This window comes from Euprymna scolopes, chromosome 1, assembly GCF_053919585.1.
Source record: "Euprymna scolopes isolate OS-2025 chromosome 1, ASM5391958v1, whole genome shotgun sequence".
In the NCBI taxonomy this organism is placed as follows: Eukaryota; Metazoa; Mollusca; class Cephalopoda; order Sepiida; family Sepiolidae; genus Euprymna; species Euprymna scolopes.
The window spans coordinates 98179404-98199376 of NC_136482.1; the positions used below are offsets into that span (position 1 = coordinate 98179404).

The window sequence follows — 19973 nt, forward strand, 5'->3', positions numbered from 1 at the left end:
TCAGCTTTATTTAAAAAAAATTTGTTTTTAATTTTTATTTTTTTTTTTCAATAAAGCTTATATACAGCAAATAAATAAAATTCCTATTTCATTTATGTAAATCATTTAGTGAAATGACTTTTGACATTGCTCTTAAATTTTTTTTTTATTTACTCAAACCACGTTTTAAATGGTGCTTATACAAAGTACTGTGCTATTTTTAAAAAATTTTTTTTATAGTATTTTTAAGTTAAATTACTTTTATGGTATCTTTTTAAATTGTTAGATGAAAGTACAGAATAGTAACAAAACATCCTATGGTTTGTGTAGAAGACGGTTGTTAATAAGCATACATTATAAACAAATAAATAAAAATGTTCTGATACACCATGGCCACATGAGAAAACTGTAGTTTTGAATTAAACCTTTTTTTTTTTTTTTTTTTTTTTTTTTGCTCATATCAAACAAGATATATTGCCCTGAGGTGTTCAAAATTAATACAGTTAAAACAAATTCACCATAATAATAAAAATAACTACTTTAAAGATTTATTTGAAAAATAAGTATTTGTCTTTAAAGGTAAATAAATATTGCTTTAAATAAAAAAAAATGCACGTATCATTTTAGCTTTGTTAAATTTCTAATTTTAACAAAATAAACTTAAAAATAAATTTCTCTTTACTGTATTTCCTGTTTTAATTGCATGTATTCAAATGGAAAATAATTGCTTGTCTTTAGGAAAAGAAAATTGTCATTTTTGGACAATTTTCGTAATTTCCTTCCGCAGTTCGATACAAGGGAAGAACTTCTGGCCATGTCTTCAGACGTTATTCTGTGACCTCAACAGATTTCATGATTTTAGTCTTGTATATTTGTCATAGAACTGTGACATCACAACAAATGTTCTTTTGACGTGTGAAACCTCTCAGCAGAAATTACTCATAGTGTTGGATGTACATGGTGGAACATAAAATTGTTGCCCTAGAAAAGACATGATTCAATTTTCATTTGATGAAAACTCATTCTTTTTTTTGTTGTAGACTATCTACTAGTTGGCCAGTTGTGTACACATCCTAATAGCAATAGGAGCCTTCTATATCATGTCTAAAAGTGACACAATGTTCAACAAGCAAGAACGGAAAGATGCCGCTGTACAACTCGTGCTCTCTACCAATCCAAATTATGACAACAAGACCATTGCCAGCACTCTCAAAATGCAAATCTGGATTGGTCAATATTTGAGGGCATAGCTCAATGCATTGGACGACCTACAGTTATGGTCTTTGGTATGGTCTTTGGTATGGTTTCAAGTAAGGGACACATCATGCTACCTCACATCTTCAAAGTCAGCTTGAAAGTCAACACCAAAGTGTACCTGGATGTGCTGAAGTGTGATCCCCTGGTGCAATCGGGTGATCACTGGTAGACCCTGGGTGTGGCAACAGGACTCTGTGCTGGCCCACAAGTCCAAAGAGACCAAGGCTTAGCTTCAGAAGGAGTGCTAAGACTTTGTACCTTTCTCTCACTGCCCGTCTCCTTCCTTAATCCCGCTAGACTACCTTGGTTGGTCATACATTGAGAACATCAGCAACATGACCTCCCACGACACTAAAGCCAGCCTGATTGCCACCATCCACTGAGTATTCGCCAAGCTCCCACCAGCACTTATGGAAAAGGTATGCTCTTGGTTTCGGACCTGTATTGAGGCATTGATTGAGGTTGAAGGCGATTACATTGGATAGATGTCAGCTCTACTACATAATCGACAAATTTATCGTTCTAATCTGTGTAATACAGATATGCAATGAGCAAAGTAAAATAATGTTTTAAAATATGCATTTTCTAAAAATTTTAATAAGAAAAATCCTACTAAAAAGCAGAGATTTCAAAAAGTTCAAAATAGCCTTTCCTATCATTTTATTAGTCTATACAAAATTAGATGGTAGAACTTTTAATTCTTTTTTTAAATATATTTTTATTTTCTAGGATTCAAGTTGAAAATTCTTTTATTGATGAAAAAGCAGATGCTTGCAGTGCTTTAGGGGAACTTGCTACAAATATTGGGTAAGTTTAATCAAGAAAACCCAGATTGATAATTATTTTGTAATGCAAAATGTGATATTTTTTTTTTTGCTCTTAATAAAATTTAAAAATTTAAATATTTTATTTTTTTTAAATGGTGCTTTTAAATTGACACTTAGGGCAGCAATTAAAAGTAAAACAACAACAAAAAAAAAAAAAAACAAATGTTTGTATAATGTATGTAATAGTCCTGGAACAAAGATGCAATATTTCAAGTCACATAATTTGATAGTTTTATTTTCTTTTTTCAATTCAAGAAATCAAATTTTACTCCCTGTCTATAAGGGGGTGGTGGTGGTAAGTGATAATAAAATCAAGGGAAAACAACCGAAACACAAGAGTTAAATTAAAAAAAATTAACATAACATGGTATTTTTTTATTTATTTTTATGAAAATAAAATTTTCAAATAAATTTTATTTTAATTTAAAAATTTTTTTTTTAGAAGTCATTTTATGTTAAAAACAAAATTTGACTTCACTTATCAGAGCAAAGTTGTTTTTTGAAAAAAAAAAGAAAAAAAAAAGCTACTTGATCAATTTTTATGACTTTTGGAATATACCTTCTTCATTCCTTGACACATAGGTACATAAGTTTTTTTTGAATAAGCACCCTCCCCCCCCAATTTTTATTTTTGATGGTTCAATTAAAGTATTTGAATTCTTTTTATATTCAAATTGTTAAATTTTTTTAAATTTATTTCAGCACTGTATTTATGCCATATCTTAAGAACAGTTATGAACTGGTTTTGGAAGTGCTTACTTATCCTCTTGCTCCAGTTCGTAAAGCTGCTGTAACTACTCTTGCTCAGTTCTGTCTTAGTGTTTATAAAGTTGCTCAGGAAACCAATGATCTTGAGTCCCATGCAGGTGAGCTTGCATCAACTTTTGTTCTTGGATCAAATTATTTTGTAAATGTCTAGAAATTTTTTATAATCCAGAGATATGAAATCTCTGCTTTTTAGTAGGATTTTTCTTATTAAAATTTTTAGAAAATTCATGCTTAAAATTGTTTAAAGCCTCAAGGATGCGAGTTCTATTTTTTTGCCCCAATAGGAAGCTTATTTCTTCCAAATTACTAGTCTTCCTGCCTTATTTTTTATTTGCTATTTAGCTGGATATTATTTCTTTCCTTTTATATAGTTTGGTGATTGGTGTCCTGTATAAATTTGTATAAATTCTAAAAATTATGAAAAATGATGCAGTCAAAAAATAATTACTAGTAAAAATAGAATTTATAGTTTTATCATGTTTTAATTTGGTATGACAAACTGGCTTATCCCCATAGACTTAACTTAAAAATAGCAGATCATAATTTTTAAAAATTTTTTTAAGAACATAATTGTATATAATTTCTTAAGAATACATTCTAGCACATTTTTTGGAATTTATACTAATTTCAACATGGCACACAAGTACATAATGTTTTCACCTGAAATGCATTGATTTAAAAAATCTCTAATCTACTCAAGCGTCTATTTTTCTTTCTTTATCAACCGTTACCTTATTTTTCTATTTTCTAACTCTGAAAATATCAATTTTGCTGGGAAGACTAAGACATTAAACAATTCATGAATAGTGAAGAGGTGTTTGATAACTTTTGTTTCAAAGAATGATTCCCACACACATACCCGCTTTTTCTTAATTTTGACTTAGTTGAATCTGGCTGGAGGGGTAAATTAGGAAATTCATCTTGGATCTGTTTTTTTTTTCCATTGGCTATTCATATCTAATAAACTTTCTCTTTTTATAGTCTACTCTCTAAAAATCATAACTTTAGTTTTAACACTTATGTTTTTTTTCTATGTATATTTTCATTGTATTTAAAACTTTATGCATTTTTCCTAATTTAAAAAAACTGAATTGATTTCCAAAAATGTTTTTATTTTTCTTTATATTAAAAGTTCTTATTTAGAATTTGACTTAAAGAAAATAAAAAAATACGGATAAATCTTTGTACGTACTCTTATGGAACAAAGGTATCATATTCCAAAAATCATGTAAGTTGAAAAAAATCTTTCAAGAGTAAATTATATCCATTACAAGGTTGATTTTGATCCCTAAAGTTTGAATTGTATTGTTTCCTTATTTATAAAATATGGTGACTCAAAAAATAGTGTCGCACTTGGTAATGAAATTTGATTTTATTAGCTAAATAAAAAAACTTTGATCAATTTACATGTTTTTTTTTTTTTTTTTTTAGTATGACATCTTCATTCTGTGACAGGTACTTACATCAGATTTGTCTATCTCTATATATATATATATATATATATATATATATTTTTTTTTTCAATTCTAAATAACCAAAAAGTTTAAATATTATATGCTTTTGTTCCTCTCTCTCTATCTTTCTCATATATATATATATATATATATATATATATATATATAATTTGTGTAATTGTTTTTGTCTTAAATTTTTCTTTATTACTTTGACTAAATGCTATATATAATTTTGTCATCACTAAAACTTTTTTCTTTTTCATATTCTAGTATTAGTCAATATGATAAAGACTGTTGTGCCTATGTTGACTGACCGTATTAAAGAGGATAATAACCGAGCCACCGTAATTGCTGCTGTAGAATCTCTTGTGGAACTTTTAGACAAAATAGGACAGCCATTTATGTGTGAGGATGGTATGCTGGATGCTATTTTAGCCAGAACCAGAGATATTTTTGCACACAAGGTTAGTTTTGATTACATGACTTTTTTTTTTTTTTTTTTTTTTAAGTAATGAAAGGGGGGAAAAATACAAAATTATGATTGGTCAAGCATATCACATGTGGTTTGTAAGGGTATTGTTTGGTAATTGAGCATAACACTGTAGCCTAACTTTCAAACATGTCGTTAGAGGATGCCCGCATCTCTCAATTGACATATGGAAACCACCATTACGTATTATTTTTAATGGTTAGATACAACATGTATAAAATAGATGTTAAATTGAATATGATGAATGCAGTTTGTGGAAAGCAGCACTGAAAAAATTTTCGTATGAGAAAAAAAAAAAAAAAAAAAAAAAAAAAAAAAAAAATGAAGTAGTACATATCCACGACAGAAAATATTGTACACCCCAATTTTTTTTTTCTTCATTACTGAAATAATCTTTTGCGAATTGTGAGACGCAAATATGAAGAAATAAATTGATGAAAATGATTCTGTATAGATCAACATTAATTTTTTTACAAATACAAAAGAGAACATTTCATTTTCTTAATTTGTTTTAGCTGAGGATAGAGCATTCTATCGAATGCTAGAAATTCATCCACTATCTCATACATTTCAACCAAGACATTGTTTTAAGATTCTAATTATCCCTTTAAGTGCAAGTGTATGAATCTCACTTGTACTTGGTTCGCAAAGTATATTTGCCAGGTTGTATTTTTTCTTTTTTAATAATGAAACGACTACTCCTATAAATACAGGAATGATGGAGATCTTCCTAAGATTCTAGTTTCTTTTTTAGGTTATACACAAAATCCTGATATTTATCCAATGAACTGAGTATTTTTATTATCAACTGGCCGATGGGCAGATAATAAAATGCTGTCTTGATCAAGAGAGATAACTTCATGACAACTTCATGACAATTTTTTTAATATGAAATTTTTGATTATTATTTTCTAGAAAGTTCCATCTAACAGTTTGTATTGAGGATGGAGTTTTACACTGCCAGAAGACTCATTAAGGAACCCTTTGCCATTCTGTTGTGCCATGGGTTCATCAGCCAAAATGTTGTGAAATAACAAAAATGAAAATACTAGTCTGACTAATCTAAGTTATTAATTATCGTTCCCCAAAGATTCCCAAATTAAGTGGTTTCTTTTTATGGATGTTTGACGAATATACAGACCTTACAATATCATTGTCCCTCCTTTGACCAAATGATACCCAACAAGTATTCTTGATAATGTTGCTTCAAAGTGTATATTATATAAGACTATTTTCAAAATTCTAGGAAATTATTATTGGTTTTCTGATATTTTCAGACAGCTTGTCAAGATCCAGATGAAGATGATGATGATGATGACCAAGAAGCAGAATATGATGCTTTCTTAGTAGAATCTGCTGGTGAAATTTTGCCTTCTGTTGCCAAAATGGTTGGTGGGGAAGCATTTATGCCTTACTTCAAGCTTTTTGTGCCTGATCTCATCAAAAGAGCTGTAAGTCATCCTTTTTATATATATATATATATATATATATATATATATATATATATATATATTTCAGAGGAAACATAATTTAATTTAAATACCAAAGAAACAAAAAAACGGGCAGGTGGAATTATTAAAATTTCCTTAAGGCCTTATCGTCTGACCCTCTAAGAGGAAACGTCAGAATGATAAATTAAAAACTAAGAATCGAATGAGGAAAGAGGGAAATTGGTTTCAGTTGGAAGACCAGTGAGAAAAAAAAAATATATAATCTCACTGTTCAGGTGGTTTTAAATCAGTAAATATTTCCAACTGATGTTTCAAAATCTTTTGTCTATACAGGCTAGGTCGAGAGTTATTAATGACTAACGCCTCAATTCTCAATTTTCTGTTTTATACAGTGCTAGGTCGAACTATCATCTCAATATCATTGAGGCGTTAGTCATTAATAACTCTCGACCTAGCCTGTGTAGACAAAAGATTTTGAAACATCAGTTGGAAATATTTACCGATTTAAAACCACCTGAACAGTGAGATTATATATATATATATATATATATATATATATATATATATTTTTTTTTTTTTTCTCACTGGTCTTCCAACTGAAACCAATTTCCCTCTTTCCTCATTCAATTCTTAGTTTTTAATTTATCATTCTGACGTTTCCTCTTAGAGGGTCAGTTTAATAATTCCACCTGCCCGTTTTTTTTGTTTCTTTGGTATTGAAATTAAATTATGTTTCCTCTGAAATTTCTCCTTCCATTTTGCTGTACCAAGAATTTACTTATATATATATATATATATATATATATATATATATATAATAAATTGTTTAATTGTAAAGCATATTAATATACAAGCTAATGTTTTAGGTGTTCAATGTTGTCATTTTTATTCTCAAACTCGAGTGATCATCTGAGTACTCTAATTATTAGGCTGTGAAATAATTTTTTTGTTTTATTAGATGTATGTTTGCTATCTACACAACAATACACTACATGATTTATTAATGAGTGTACACCTTCCATCAAAAATGATAGGAAAAAAAAAAACAAAAAACTTTGCACTAATATCATACACATAGAAAAGATGTCTGAAGTAGTGAAGTTTAGAAAGTTTCAAATTGGAAGTTTAAAAAAAGAAAAACTTAAAAATTCATATAGAGAAAAAGCCTCCTTGTAAGAACAAATTGAAGGGAAAGCTGCTGACTTGCTATTTGCTTTCTCAATTTCCCCTAAATACTTGAAATAGATTAGTCTGAGAGTGTTTTATTTATTTATTTTTTTTTTTTACTTTATAATTTTAAATTGCTCTTTATTATAGAATAAAGGACTTTGACCTTGCTAAAGTTATATACAGGGTGGAACGATAAAATTGTTGCCAAAGAAAACACATGATTCCATTTCCATTTGATGAAAACCGGTTTTCTTTTTTTGTTGCCAGTTGTGTACAAAATTCGAGAATGATAAGAGCCTTCTATCATGTCTGAAAGTGACACAATGGGGTATCCTCATTCAATCCCGGCAGCATTAGATCTCCCTGCTAGTATATATATGTATGTGTAAAATTTCTGTTGAGGTTGTTTTAATAGTTATTCCATAATACTGAATAGTCTAAGAAATTTTACAATCTATCTTTTTCTGTAACCAACTCTATATTCCCTGAGGAAAAAAGGCTATAATATCACTTACAAAAAAAAATCAATTTTTAATCAGAAACACTTTTACAAACATTACTTTATTACAATTATTCTGGCTGTTTCAGAAATATTCGTTGTCCAGTGATGTTTGAAAAAGATGATAATGCAAGAAAAAATAATTGATACTAAAGTAAGATTGTTATGATTTGAAAACTGAACAGACAGACCAGTTCTAAAAAATAGTATTTGAGGTAATCTATTAGGGTTCTAATCAATTTATAAATTATATGGGATAAAATTTCTAGGTTGAAAGATTAAGAGCCAAGAAATTCATTACGAGTTGATAGTGAGTCGCATAACGTGTTAAGAGTGAAAATAATCAAATGTATTGCAACACTCTTGACAAATTTATATTTTCTTCAGCTGCAGCAAAGCAGAGGTTAAGTCCATACACAAAATTTAGTGGAAACATGGCGTATTAAATTTTGATCAATGTTTGGATAAACATGTTAATACATAAATTTTTAATATATAATTTTTTTTATGGAAGTAGGAATATACCTGATTTTTTTTTTTTTTTTTTTTCCCCAGCCTTGAACTCTTGCATACGAGTTTAATTGTAATAAAATGAGGCTAAATAATGTTAAGTTTTAATAAGAGGAGAGAGAATATTTTCAAAAGTAAAATGATTTATAAAATAGCAAAATTTAATTTATAAAATTTTTTTTATGGATTTTAATAGGATTTTGGTCTAAGAAGAATGTAATTCTGAGACTTGCAGATTTTTTTTTTTTTTAAATTTCTTATTACTGCAATAATTTGATTCTTGTGTCTCATCTATCCTGGATTTTATTTTAATAGGATTTTAGTCTAAAAAAAATATATGTAACTATTAATTTTGAGTATTGCAGACCTTTTTATTTGTTTATTATATTTTTTAATTTCTCATTACTGCAACAATTTGATTCTCATGTTTCATGTCCCAAGTTTCTTGGTTACTTTAAATAAATCGGAAACTCTTTGTAATAAAAGTGCCAGAAACAACTAGAATATTTCTTAAATGTTATGACCTTTTAAACCTGGATTAATTATCAGCATGAAATGAGTGGTGCACTGACTGACCTCTTTATAGTCTTTTCGTAGCTGCTACTTCAAAGTTTCCTCAGTTACAAAATAAAGAGGTTCGCATTAATTGATTTATGGCCACTTTGCATTCTTTGTTTTGTTTTTAATATATTTTATAAATTTATTGGCTAGTTAAAAAAAGATAAAAATGTAGTAAAAAATATTTTTATTCATTTTCTTACTTGTAAGAAATGAGTATCCGGCGGATTTCAGTACTTTAACAGAGGATCATGGTTCAGTCCCAGAAATGACTGAAGCAGTTTACTATTTGAAAACTTTAATTTAAAAAATATAAAATATTTTTTTATTTTTATTTATTTATATTTTTTTTAACTAAAATTCCATCATTTGCATGCATAGTGTAGTCTGCTCTTTTTACATTTTTTTTTAAGAATAAACTGCTTTGGTCATTTCTGGGACTTATAGATTCTTTATCAAAATACTGAAATCCTCTACCTATCCATTCATTACAGGTGCCAAAGTTTTATACATTTTTTTCCTTACTTTATAAAAAAAATTAAACTTTTTCCTTTCCTTTTTTTCTGTTTTCTTTTTTCCTTTTTTCTGTCTGTTTTCTTTTGCTTCCTGTCTGTTTCCTTTCCTGTCTTTGTTTTTTTTTGTATTTTTGTTTCCCGTCTGTTGTTTCCTTTCCTGTCTCTTTGTTTTTTTTTCTTTTTTTGTTTCGCGTCTTTTGTTTCCCGTTTTTTTTTGTTTCCATTCCGCTCTTTGTTTTTTCTTTTTTTGTTTCCCGCCAGTTGTTTTCCGTCTGTTTCATTTCCTGTCTCTTTCTTTTTTTTTTGTATTTTTGTTTCTTGTCTTTTGTTTCTTGTCTTTTGTTTCTTGTCTTTTGTTTCTTGTCTTTTGTTTCTCGTCTTTTGTTTCTCGTCTTTTGTTTCTCGTCTTTTGTTTCTCGTCTTTTGTTTCTCGTCTTTTGTTTCTCGTCTTTTGTTTCTCGTCTTTTGTTTCTCGTCTTTTGTTTCTCGTCTTTTGTTTCTCGTCTTTTGTTTCTCGTCTTTTGTTTCTCGTCTTTTGTTTCTCGTCTTTTGTTTCTCGTCTTTTGTTTCTCGTCTTTTGTTTCTCGTCTTTTGTTTCTCGTCTGTTGTTTCCCGTCTGTTGTTTCCCGTCTTTTGTTTCCCGTCTTTTGTTTCCCGTCTTTTGTTTCCCGTCTTTTGTTTCCCGTCTTTTGTTTCCCGTCTTTTGTTTCCCGTCTTTTGTTTCCCGTCTGTTGTTTCCCGTCTTTTGTTTCCCGTCTTTTGTTTCCCGTCTGTTGTTTCCCGTCTGTTTTTTTTTCTTTTTTTATTTCCCCGTCTGTTGTTTCCCCATAGCCCTTCTGCAATTTGACAGCCTGCAATCTTTTTGGAATTCATTGAATTAGACTTCAGCAATACTCTGGGAAAAGGGCATCCCACTTTTTTAAATTTTTGTCCAAAGTTCTTCCAAATTTGAAATTTTATCATTGCGTAGCAGTTGCTTGATGTAATGCCATACGTTTTCGAGAGGATTGAGGTCTGGAGATTGTGCAGGCCAATCAAAACACGGAATATCATGCTCTTCCAGGAACCTCTTGACATTGCCAGCTATGTGAATGGGAGCATTATTCTGCATGAAGATGGGATTATCATCCAAATTCCGACTAAAGTAGGGTAGATAATGTTCAGTCAATATATTAATGTACTTGATCGACTTAATTTGACCTTGCAAGCAGACTAGAGGCCCTGGACCATTGGTACTAATAATGCCCCACACAAAAACTGAACGTCCACCACCTTGCAGCGTTGAAACTGAGCATTCTTTGTCTTTCCTCCGGTCGACGTACGGCCTACCATCACTGCCTAGCCTATTAAACTTGCTTTCGTCGCTAAAAAGCACTTTTGATCAATATGAAGAGTCATGATGTTCATTGCATCTGACAAAGTCTAGACGGCGTTTTCTGTTCTTTACAGAAATCATTGGCTTGCGTCTTGTAACATATTCTCGCAAATTAAATTCCTTTAATCTGTTCTTGACAGTAGAAAGAGGGCACTTTTTAACACGATTGCACTGTTGTTGGATTTGGAGTCGTTTCAAATCTGTTTCTTATGCTATTGTCTTCCCTGTTAGAAGTAACTTTAGGGGCATCATGAACACTGCCTGTGTTTTGGTGCTTTTGCACAGTCTTTCGTACTGTTTTCTCGTCACATTTCAATCTGCAGGCGATTTCTTGATTAGAGAAACTAGGAAGGTTTTTTAAATTAAAGATAACTACATTTCTGATGTAATTTGTGCAATTTGGTGATTAAAATAGTAATACAGTTTTTTGTTAACAGTAGGTTTAAAAATAGTCATGTTAATGAGAATTATCTACCCGACTTTTTTAAGATTGACCCCCACAAAGACATTACAGTAGAAAAATTTAGTTTAGATATATATGCACAGTAAGTTATGAAAATATTTGTGGTCATAAATATATTTTTCATAACTTATTACCTAGTTCTACTCGCGTATTGAGCAATATTGAAGTAAATACTGAAAATCGATACATAAAATATCCCCTTTTAAAATGTACATGAAATATGTTTGTGTGCTATATTTTGGTCAATCTTATGATTGACCAAAATATAGCACACAAACATATTGGTAACAATCAGTTGAGTTGCTGAGTCCAGCAGTTTTTCATGGTTAGTATAATAAAGATTATTGATAAAATGTTTGTAATCACTAGGGCTATGACAACAGCATATTCTTATCACTGTTTTGACGATCGAGTATATATTCGACACAGTTAATCAACCGAGAACCACATCATGCTATATAAAAGCATATTAGATATCAACAGATACACTCGAAAATCGAAGCAATGAAAAGAATATGCTATTGTCATAGTCACTAATGAAAAGAACCTGTAACTCTTTTTGTGACCTGCAAGTATATCAAAATGATCTTCAGTACAAAAAAACTTCCTTCACATGAATCCAGTGTTTAAAGTTGATTGGATAAAGCTTTTTTTCAAAATTTATATTTTTTTTTAATATTTTTTTTTAATATTTTTTTTTAATATTTTTTTTTTTTAATATTTTTTTTTAATATTTTTTTTTTTTAATATTTTTTTTTTTTAATATTTTTTTTTTTTAATATTTTTTTTTTTTAATATTTTTTTTTTTTAATATTTTTTTTTTTTAATATTTTTTTTTTTTAATATTTTTTTTTTTTTAATATTTTTTTTTTTTAATATTTTTTTTTTTTAATATTTTTTTTTTTTAATATTTTTTTTTTTTAATATTTTTTTTTTTTAATATTTTTTTTTTTTAATATTTTTTTTTTTTAATATTTTTTTTTTTTAATATTTTTTTTTTTTAATATTTTTTTTTTTAATATTTTTTTTTTTAATATTTTTTTTTTTTAATATTTTTTTTTTTTAATATTTTTTTTTTTTAATATTTTTTTTTTTTAATATTTTTTTTTTTTAATATTTTTTTTTTTTAATATTTTTTTTTTTTAATATTTTTTTTTTTTAATATTTTTTTTTTTTAATATTTTTTTTTTTTAATATTTTTTTTTTTTAATATTTTTTTTTTTAATATTTTTTTTTTTTATTTTTTTTTTTTATTTTTTTTTTTTATTTTTTTTTTAATATTTTTTTTTTTTAATATTTTTTTTTTTAATATTTTTTTTTTTAATATTTTTTTTTTTTAATATTTTTTTTTTTTAATATTTTTTTTTTTTAATATTTTTTTTTTTTAATATTTTTTTTTTTTAATATTTTTTTTTTTTAATATTTTTTTTTTTTAATATTTTTTTTTTTTAATATTTTTTTTTTTTAATATTTTTTTTTTTTTAATATTTTTTTTTTTTTAATATTTTTTTTTTTTAATATTTTTTTTTTTTAATATTTTTTTTAAATATTTTTTTTAAATATTTTTTTTAAAATATTTTTTCTTATATTTTTATATATATATATATATTTTTAGTAAGTTTATAATATTTACTATTATATGAAATCTCTTTCTCTACGCTCATTTCAGAAGAGTACTCAAACTCCTGCAGATCGTTCCTTTGCATTTGGCACGCTGGCAGAAACTCTGGAAGCCTGTGGGAAAGCATCCGCTCCTTTAACGGAAGATATTTTCCCTATTTTCATGAAAGGAATCTCTGATACAGATAGTGAAGTCCGAAATAATGCAGTTTTTGGCCTTGGAATCATCATCACGAACGGAGAAGTATTACTACATGCGTATCCTTTTTGTCTTGTGGCCGAATTTGTTTAGAAGTCAATGTATACGAAGACACAGATGGTTGGGAAGTGTATGCATTTTATTACCGTGTTAACCAAACTTGTAAAATAGATCATTTGTTAAAACTTTAAAAAAAAAAAAATTTGTTTATTGCTAGCTGTAGCTACTTGACAATGCTCAGAAGTATGTCAGGCAGTAATAAAGATGGATTTGAGAGAAAGGATAAATAAAAACCTGGCTAGAGATAGGTTAATACAGAAATCAATTTCTAAAAGCTGTCCAAAACAAAACATGTGAAATGAACAAACTGAATGAAAAATTTTAAAATAAAATCATCTAAAATATAAATTAACACAGATTTAGACAAGTTGCAGCTGTTATAGCTTAGTTTAATACTATTTATAGCTTAGTTTAATACTAATAGCATGACTTAAAACAAAGAAGCACAAGCTATTACTATAAGAAACGTCTATTTCAATAAACTTTCCTATTCGCATTTAGGTTGTCATATGTATATGGATGAGTGTATAAAGTCCTTAATGCAAGTGAGCTGATGACGGTCTTCTCACCGTCGCTGCCATAATTGTTGGGAATTTAAGTTGCCTTTTTGTCTGCTGATAAAACCATGCAGACACCTGTTAGTTCATGAAAAAATTTATTGCAAAGAACAGAAACTCCACATGCATTTGAGATATGGGGGCATCACACAAAAACACTTCCTTCCTTGTTCAAGTCTTTCTATCTAAAAAAAAAAAAAAAAAAAAAAAAAAAAGACTCCATCAGAAGTCACATGATTTGCATGACTTCTGTCCCGGTGTCGCTCTCTGACCTCCCTGTCCCCTAAATTTTTCCATTTCAACAACACAAATTTATCAATTTTGTCTGCATCTCAAATTGTGAAACATTTCCTGATTTCAACCAATATTTTGTGTTCCTTAACAAATCTTTCAGTAAACTTCTTGATATTTTGTCACAACTGTTCGCCTTACTTCAGATAGAGAAAACAGAGTCTGTCAAAGATAATATTTGTGCAACTGCTTGTCGTATTATTCAACAAAAGCCCGATGAACTTCCATTGGAACAGGTAAGATAAAAAAAACTGTTTCTCCCTGACTTCCATGAAAGGAATCTGATATGGTCGAGAGACCCCCCCCCTACTCCATATAATGTGTACTCGCTTGTATAAATTGTAGTCTTGGAGTTAAATTTAATATTAAAATATTACACGAGGAATAGCACATGTAAAGCCAGAAAAATACAACTTCACTAAGCCATTTTAATAAAATGGCTGACGTTTTTTTCAAAAACAGAAATGCATGTTAGTGGATATAAATTAAGGACTAAATTGCTTAACAAGAATTGCCTAATGAATTTTCTGAAGAAAGCAAACATTGTTTTAAAAAAAACAAACACTTATATCAGTTGAAAGTGTTTTTTTTTTTTTTATGCCTATAAATCAAATGTTGAAATACTTAAGCTAAAACGGATTGGCAAGACATGATAGACATATCTTTATGAGAAGAGAAGAGGGTTGTTAAGTTAAACAATCCTTGACATGCAAGTAGTGTAATCTTGTGTTATGTAGAACTAGCTCTTGATAATTCATCAATGACATTGTACTACTACTATGAATCTGTGTTAGTGTTCAGTCACTGTATAATATGGATTATTAATGTTGGTGTGTCTGCATTTACCGACCCATGATTTCCACAAAGTTGGCTCTGCTGACGGAAATAACCGGAAAAGGTCGGCTGAGTGTCCCTCAATTGTTAACTAACGTGCTGCCTGCTTTTAGCTAATACAAATCTTTGAAGATTCTATTTTTTTATAAATTGAAAAAAAAAAATTCTTTTGAATCGCACAGGTTAGAGTTGGGTTAGATACATGTTCATACTTTTGTTTGTATTTCTGTTTTTCCTGTTTATCATAATATTCTTGCAGTGATTTAACGTTTTCTGATCGTCTGTTTTCGATTATTCCCTTCATCATCTGAGCACCTACGAGAAACTATGTGGAAACTGCGAGTACTTTAACGTTTTAGGATTTTGCATTTTTTATAGATTTTGCCTGTCATCATGCAGTGTTTGCCGTTGAAAGAAGACTTTGATGAAAATGCCACCGTGTTCCAATGTTTGATGAATTTGTTTTCAAGAAGTAAGCCTGAAGTAAGTTGACTTTAGTTCTATAAAATTTGATCAAATTCCCAAGAAAGCATATGTCCGTGAATTTAAAAAAATTTATTTTATTTAAATTTTTTTTATTTTTTTATTTAATGGAAATCGCTCCAGACGAGGTGTGAAGCCACTTGATTTAAGGAGTTTAAAAAAAAAAAAAAATTAGTACTTCAAGGTCAAAAATTTGCCAACAAGTCTTAGATGATCGAATATATTCTGACCCAGAAAGCAGCAATTCTTTCCACCTTTGTCAGAAACATTGCTCCTGGAATGTGAGGACTAAAGGACAAAGTAAGGGAAGTGAGTTATGTGGATGCTGAAAGTAAATACAAAATCTACTTTTGATTATAACATGGGGTCAAGTTAATAGGAAACTTTTAAGACTCGAACTAGAAAAAAATGTCTGCACTTCTCCATTATATATTCATAATTTTCCATCCCACCATCCTAATTTTTTTTTTTTTTTTTTTTTTTTTTTCAAACAGAAAAACAGGTCCAATTTCCCAGGCCTTGCTTTCCCAAGGCCTGGGAAGTTGAACTTTTTAGGACTACCCAGGACCAATATCACGACTCGACCGAAATAGCCCAGTTAATGTTGGATTAATTGTTGAGAAAAATTCCTCAACTGATATTTAACAGTCAAGAGTCTCTAAGCAACTGAAGCAGACTGCTTTAAGCATGAGTATGGTGTTTCACTCTCTATCGCAAATCAATCCTTTCTACCTCTCCTCCCCCTTTCAGCCTACCATGCTTTCCAATCCCTATGAACTATTCAAACTGTCTCATCCTGGATATGACAATGAATATCTGATGGTGAGATCTCCAATTTGAGATAGTTTGTTTCCATTAGTCCTATACCCTTGTAGAAATTTGAGTGGTAGTACCATTAAGCTTCCATCTATGGATTGAATAGTTTCTATCATTTCAGGATCTTTTACTTAGGGAATATATGCCTACAGTTTATAAATATTGTCTTTAACAATTATGATTTTTTAACCAACAGTTGCCATGGCAAATAGCACTCTACCTGTGACATTCAAACTCCTTAACCCCACCTTCACAAGTAACATAAATTGGAACAGATGCATAGAAGACATTGCCAAGGCTGCTGCCAAGAAAAGTAGACTCCTTCTGCAGTGCTAGAAAACTTGTCAAACCTGTCAGTATCCTATATCTCTACAAAGACACTATCTGCCCATGCATGGAGTAGTGTTGTTGCATCTGGGCTAGTAATATCAAGCACTAGCCTTTCCCTCTTAGACATGGATCGATAAAGTCTAATAGGTCCTGTTGTCAACCAAACTACAGCCCCTATCCCATCGCCACAATGTAGCTTCCCTGTGCTTGTTTTACAAGTACTACATTGGAATATGCTCTGACAAACTTGCTTTGATGCTCCCTCAACATAAATACTCCAAACCAACCTAACAATCTGGTAAATCTTATTCCTTCATTGCGGAGATTCCAAAATGCTATAGAGCTTCTATTCTCGTAGCTTTCCTCCCACTGCTAGCATTTGGAATTCTCTTCCTGATCTTCCTATCCTTAACTGTGCTAACATGCAGAAATTTAAATATAATGTGAACAAAGATCTTGTTACACAATTCTTGAATTAGGGTGCTCCCATAAGTCTAGTCCCTAATTATCAGTAGTTTCTTACCTCTTAGGTGGCGATGTGCTTTGCTGGGAATAAATCAAAAGTTGCTAAAAAAAAAAAAAAACAAACTTGCGGATCTACAGGGTGGAACAATAAAATTGTCACCCTAGAAAAAACTACATGATTCCATTTCTATTTGATGAAAACTGGTATTCTTTTTGTTACAGACCATCTACAAGTTGGCCAGTTGTGTACAAATCACAAGAGCGATAGGAGCCTTTTATCATGTCTGGAAGTGACACAATGTTTGAGCAAGATCAGAGATGTGCCACTGCACAACTCCTGCTCTGTACCGATTCAAGTTATGACAACAGGACTATTGCCAGCACCCTCAAAATGCATCGCTGGATCGCCACGAATAACAGGGACGTGCTCAGGGTGATGAAGTTTTCAGTTTTATGGTTTTTGGTGTGGTTTCAAGTGAAGGCCACATCATGCCACCTTACATCTTTGAAGTCGGCTTGAAACACTAAAGTGTACCTGGATGTGCTGAAGAGTATGGTGATCTCCTGGTGCAATCAAGTGGATCTGGCACCGGCTCACAAATCCAAAGAGACTTGGCTTCAGAAGGAGTGCTACGACTTTGTACTCTTCCCTCACTGGCCCTCCTCCTCCTCCCTCCCGACCTGAATTCGCTGGGCTACTTCGTTTGGTCATACATCAAGAACATCACCTCCCACAACACCAAAGCCAGCCTGATCACCACCAGTTGCGCTTGTGGAGAAGGCATGCTCCCAGTTTTTGGACCAATATTGAGGCTGAAGGTGGCTACATCGAATAGATATCAGCTCTACTACATAATCAAGTTACCTGAATTTATTTAGTTTTTTCAATAAGTTTTAAAATAAAGCTGTAGTGTTGTTTTCTTGAGGGCTACACTTTTATCGTTTCACCCTGTATTTTATCTGTAATATTTTGGTCTATTAAACTTGAACTAGTTAAGAAATCCTGTTGCTTAGATGATACTGTGTGATCTTGCCAGTGTGTATCTGCATGCCTGTGCACATATAAATAACAATCTATGTTGAATTAACAATTTCAAAGAAATGATGTTTTAAGAAAAATTCTTTACAAATAAAGAACTTGTGTAAATACTTAAAATTCTCTTAAATAAATGAAGTTGTACAGATATATTTAAAAAAAATTTTTATAAAGTTCAAACATGTTTTCTATCTGTAATTTCTTTCCCTCTTACAGGTAATTCTCCTTTTACCAGACTTATTGAAAGTTGTAGCTGGAGTTTTGGGAACATCACAAATTATTAAAGGTAAAATTATCAGGGCCTTTTTTATTTATATTATTTGGATTACTATTCTCATCTTGAAACTCTCTTTGGGGTGGGTGGGTAGGGACATGTTAAACACATGGTTTACACCACAAAACCATCTATAATGAATGAGCTGAAAACAACCATTGAAAGATGTCAACATACCAATTGAACTGATTAGGAACGTTTTCAATTCAATAAGTGAGCATTGTCAGCTGTTAATGGACCACAATGGCCAATAATTTGAACACTTTCGATAATTAACTGGTTTCTACATTTGTTCACAGTATTTTGATGTATGGAACTTTTCTTTCTCCTAGTAAATGTTGATTTTATGGTTGTTTAAAGAGTGTATAAATTTTATTGGGACACCCTCTCTGTGTGTGTGTGTATATATATATATATATATATATATATATATATATATATATAAAAACCTTTTTCTTTCTTTTTTTTTTTTTTTTTTTTTTTTCTCTCAAACATAACTAGCCTATTAAAGAGTATTTTGTGGTTAAAATAAAAAAAAAAACCCTTAAGATTAACAAATGTTAATTATATCAGCTTTGAAATAATGTGTCCCTACTTGCATCTCTCCCCCCCATCAGAGCAAAATTAGACTCTAGGTCAAGTTAAAAAAAATTGTGATAAAAGCATGGAAATTAGGATAAAAAAATGAATATTGCTTCAATTTAGAAGTTTTTTCTTTGCTTACCAATGATAGAAAGATGTAATACATTATCAGAACAGATACTACACTTTTTAAAATGTTGATCTATTCTCTGAATGGGGTCCATGGAAGAGATTTCTCAGAACTTTATAAAATATTTGTGTTTAATGTCATTTTAAAATCTATAAACCTTTTTTTTTTTTTTTTTTTTCATTAGATACGGAAAACCTGTTGGTCCAGTTTGTGCAGACTGTGCACAGTACCTACCCAAATGCCTTGGAGAAAGTTAAATCTGTGATACCACCTGACCTGAGCATGAAACTAGATGCATGTACCATGATATCCTGATTAGGTCATTCTCCCTGTCCGCTTCCTTCTAGTGTTCTCTTCTACTTGTCTGCCAGATGGCAAGTATCACCCAACCCCTCCCACTCCACTTCTTGTAATTTGGACTTTAATGCTGCTGACACCCCCACCACCCCCTTTGGCCTCTTATCTGTAGTTGGTTCCTACCTGTTTGCATTCACCATGAAAGACCATTTACAGAATTTGAGATAAGTAGTGCTTATCAAAATCGAGCACAACCCTTAATTCCTGTTCTGAGGGACAATCGACGTATGGTTGGTGTTTACCAAAATCCATAATAATCATAATGATGGTGCTGCTGCTACTACTACTGTTGTCATTATCATCAACTTCTCTCTTGAAATAACTTCATATCACCAAGGAATATACTCTGGCACAACAAAGATATATATTTTTTTTTACTTTACAATGCTGCGTATATAATTTATTGGCATGAAGTTATGTGTGTAAAAAAACCAAAAGTGCATATCTATAGAAATGCATATATTATGCACTTCAATATTACTCTCCCCATATTGCTTTTTGCTAAATTTGTGAAAGTTATTTTTTTATTTTATTTTTTTTTATTTATAATATTGTATTTTATCTATTTACCATGAAATAATTTATTTGGTTTTCTTTGTAATTCAAAAGTAATATGTAACTTA

At 30.1% G+C, this 19973-nt stretch overlaps 1 protein-coding gene across 1 annotated transcript in view; it reads left to right on the forward strand.

Moving 5' to 3' along the window:
* The window catches only part of LOC145256428 (importin-4-like), a 91135-nt gene extending 71426 nt beyond the window's left edge, over positions 1–19709 (forward strand). The window contains exons 21-29 of the mRNA XM_080115360.1: positions 1966–2043; positions 2766–2929; positions 4556–4749; positions 6053–6226; positions 12986–13194; positions 14147–14279; positions 15256–15360; positions 18224–18293; positions 19178–19709. Coding sequence (XP_079971486.1) covers positions 1966–2043; positions 2766–2929; positions 4556–4749; positions 6053–6226; positions 12986–13194; positions 14147–14279; positions 15256–15360; positions 18224–18293; positions 19178–19308 — 1258 coding nt within the window. The 3' untranslated portion in view covers positions 19309–19709. The remainder of the gene's footprint in view (positions 1–1965; positions 2044–2765; positions 2930–4555; positions 4750–6052; positions 6227–12985; positions 13195–14146; positions 14280–15255; positions 15361–18223; positions 18294–19177) is intronic.
* The last annotated feature ends 264 nt before the right edge of the window (positions 19710–19973 follow it).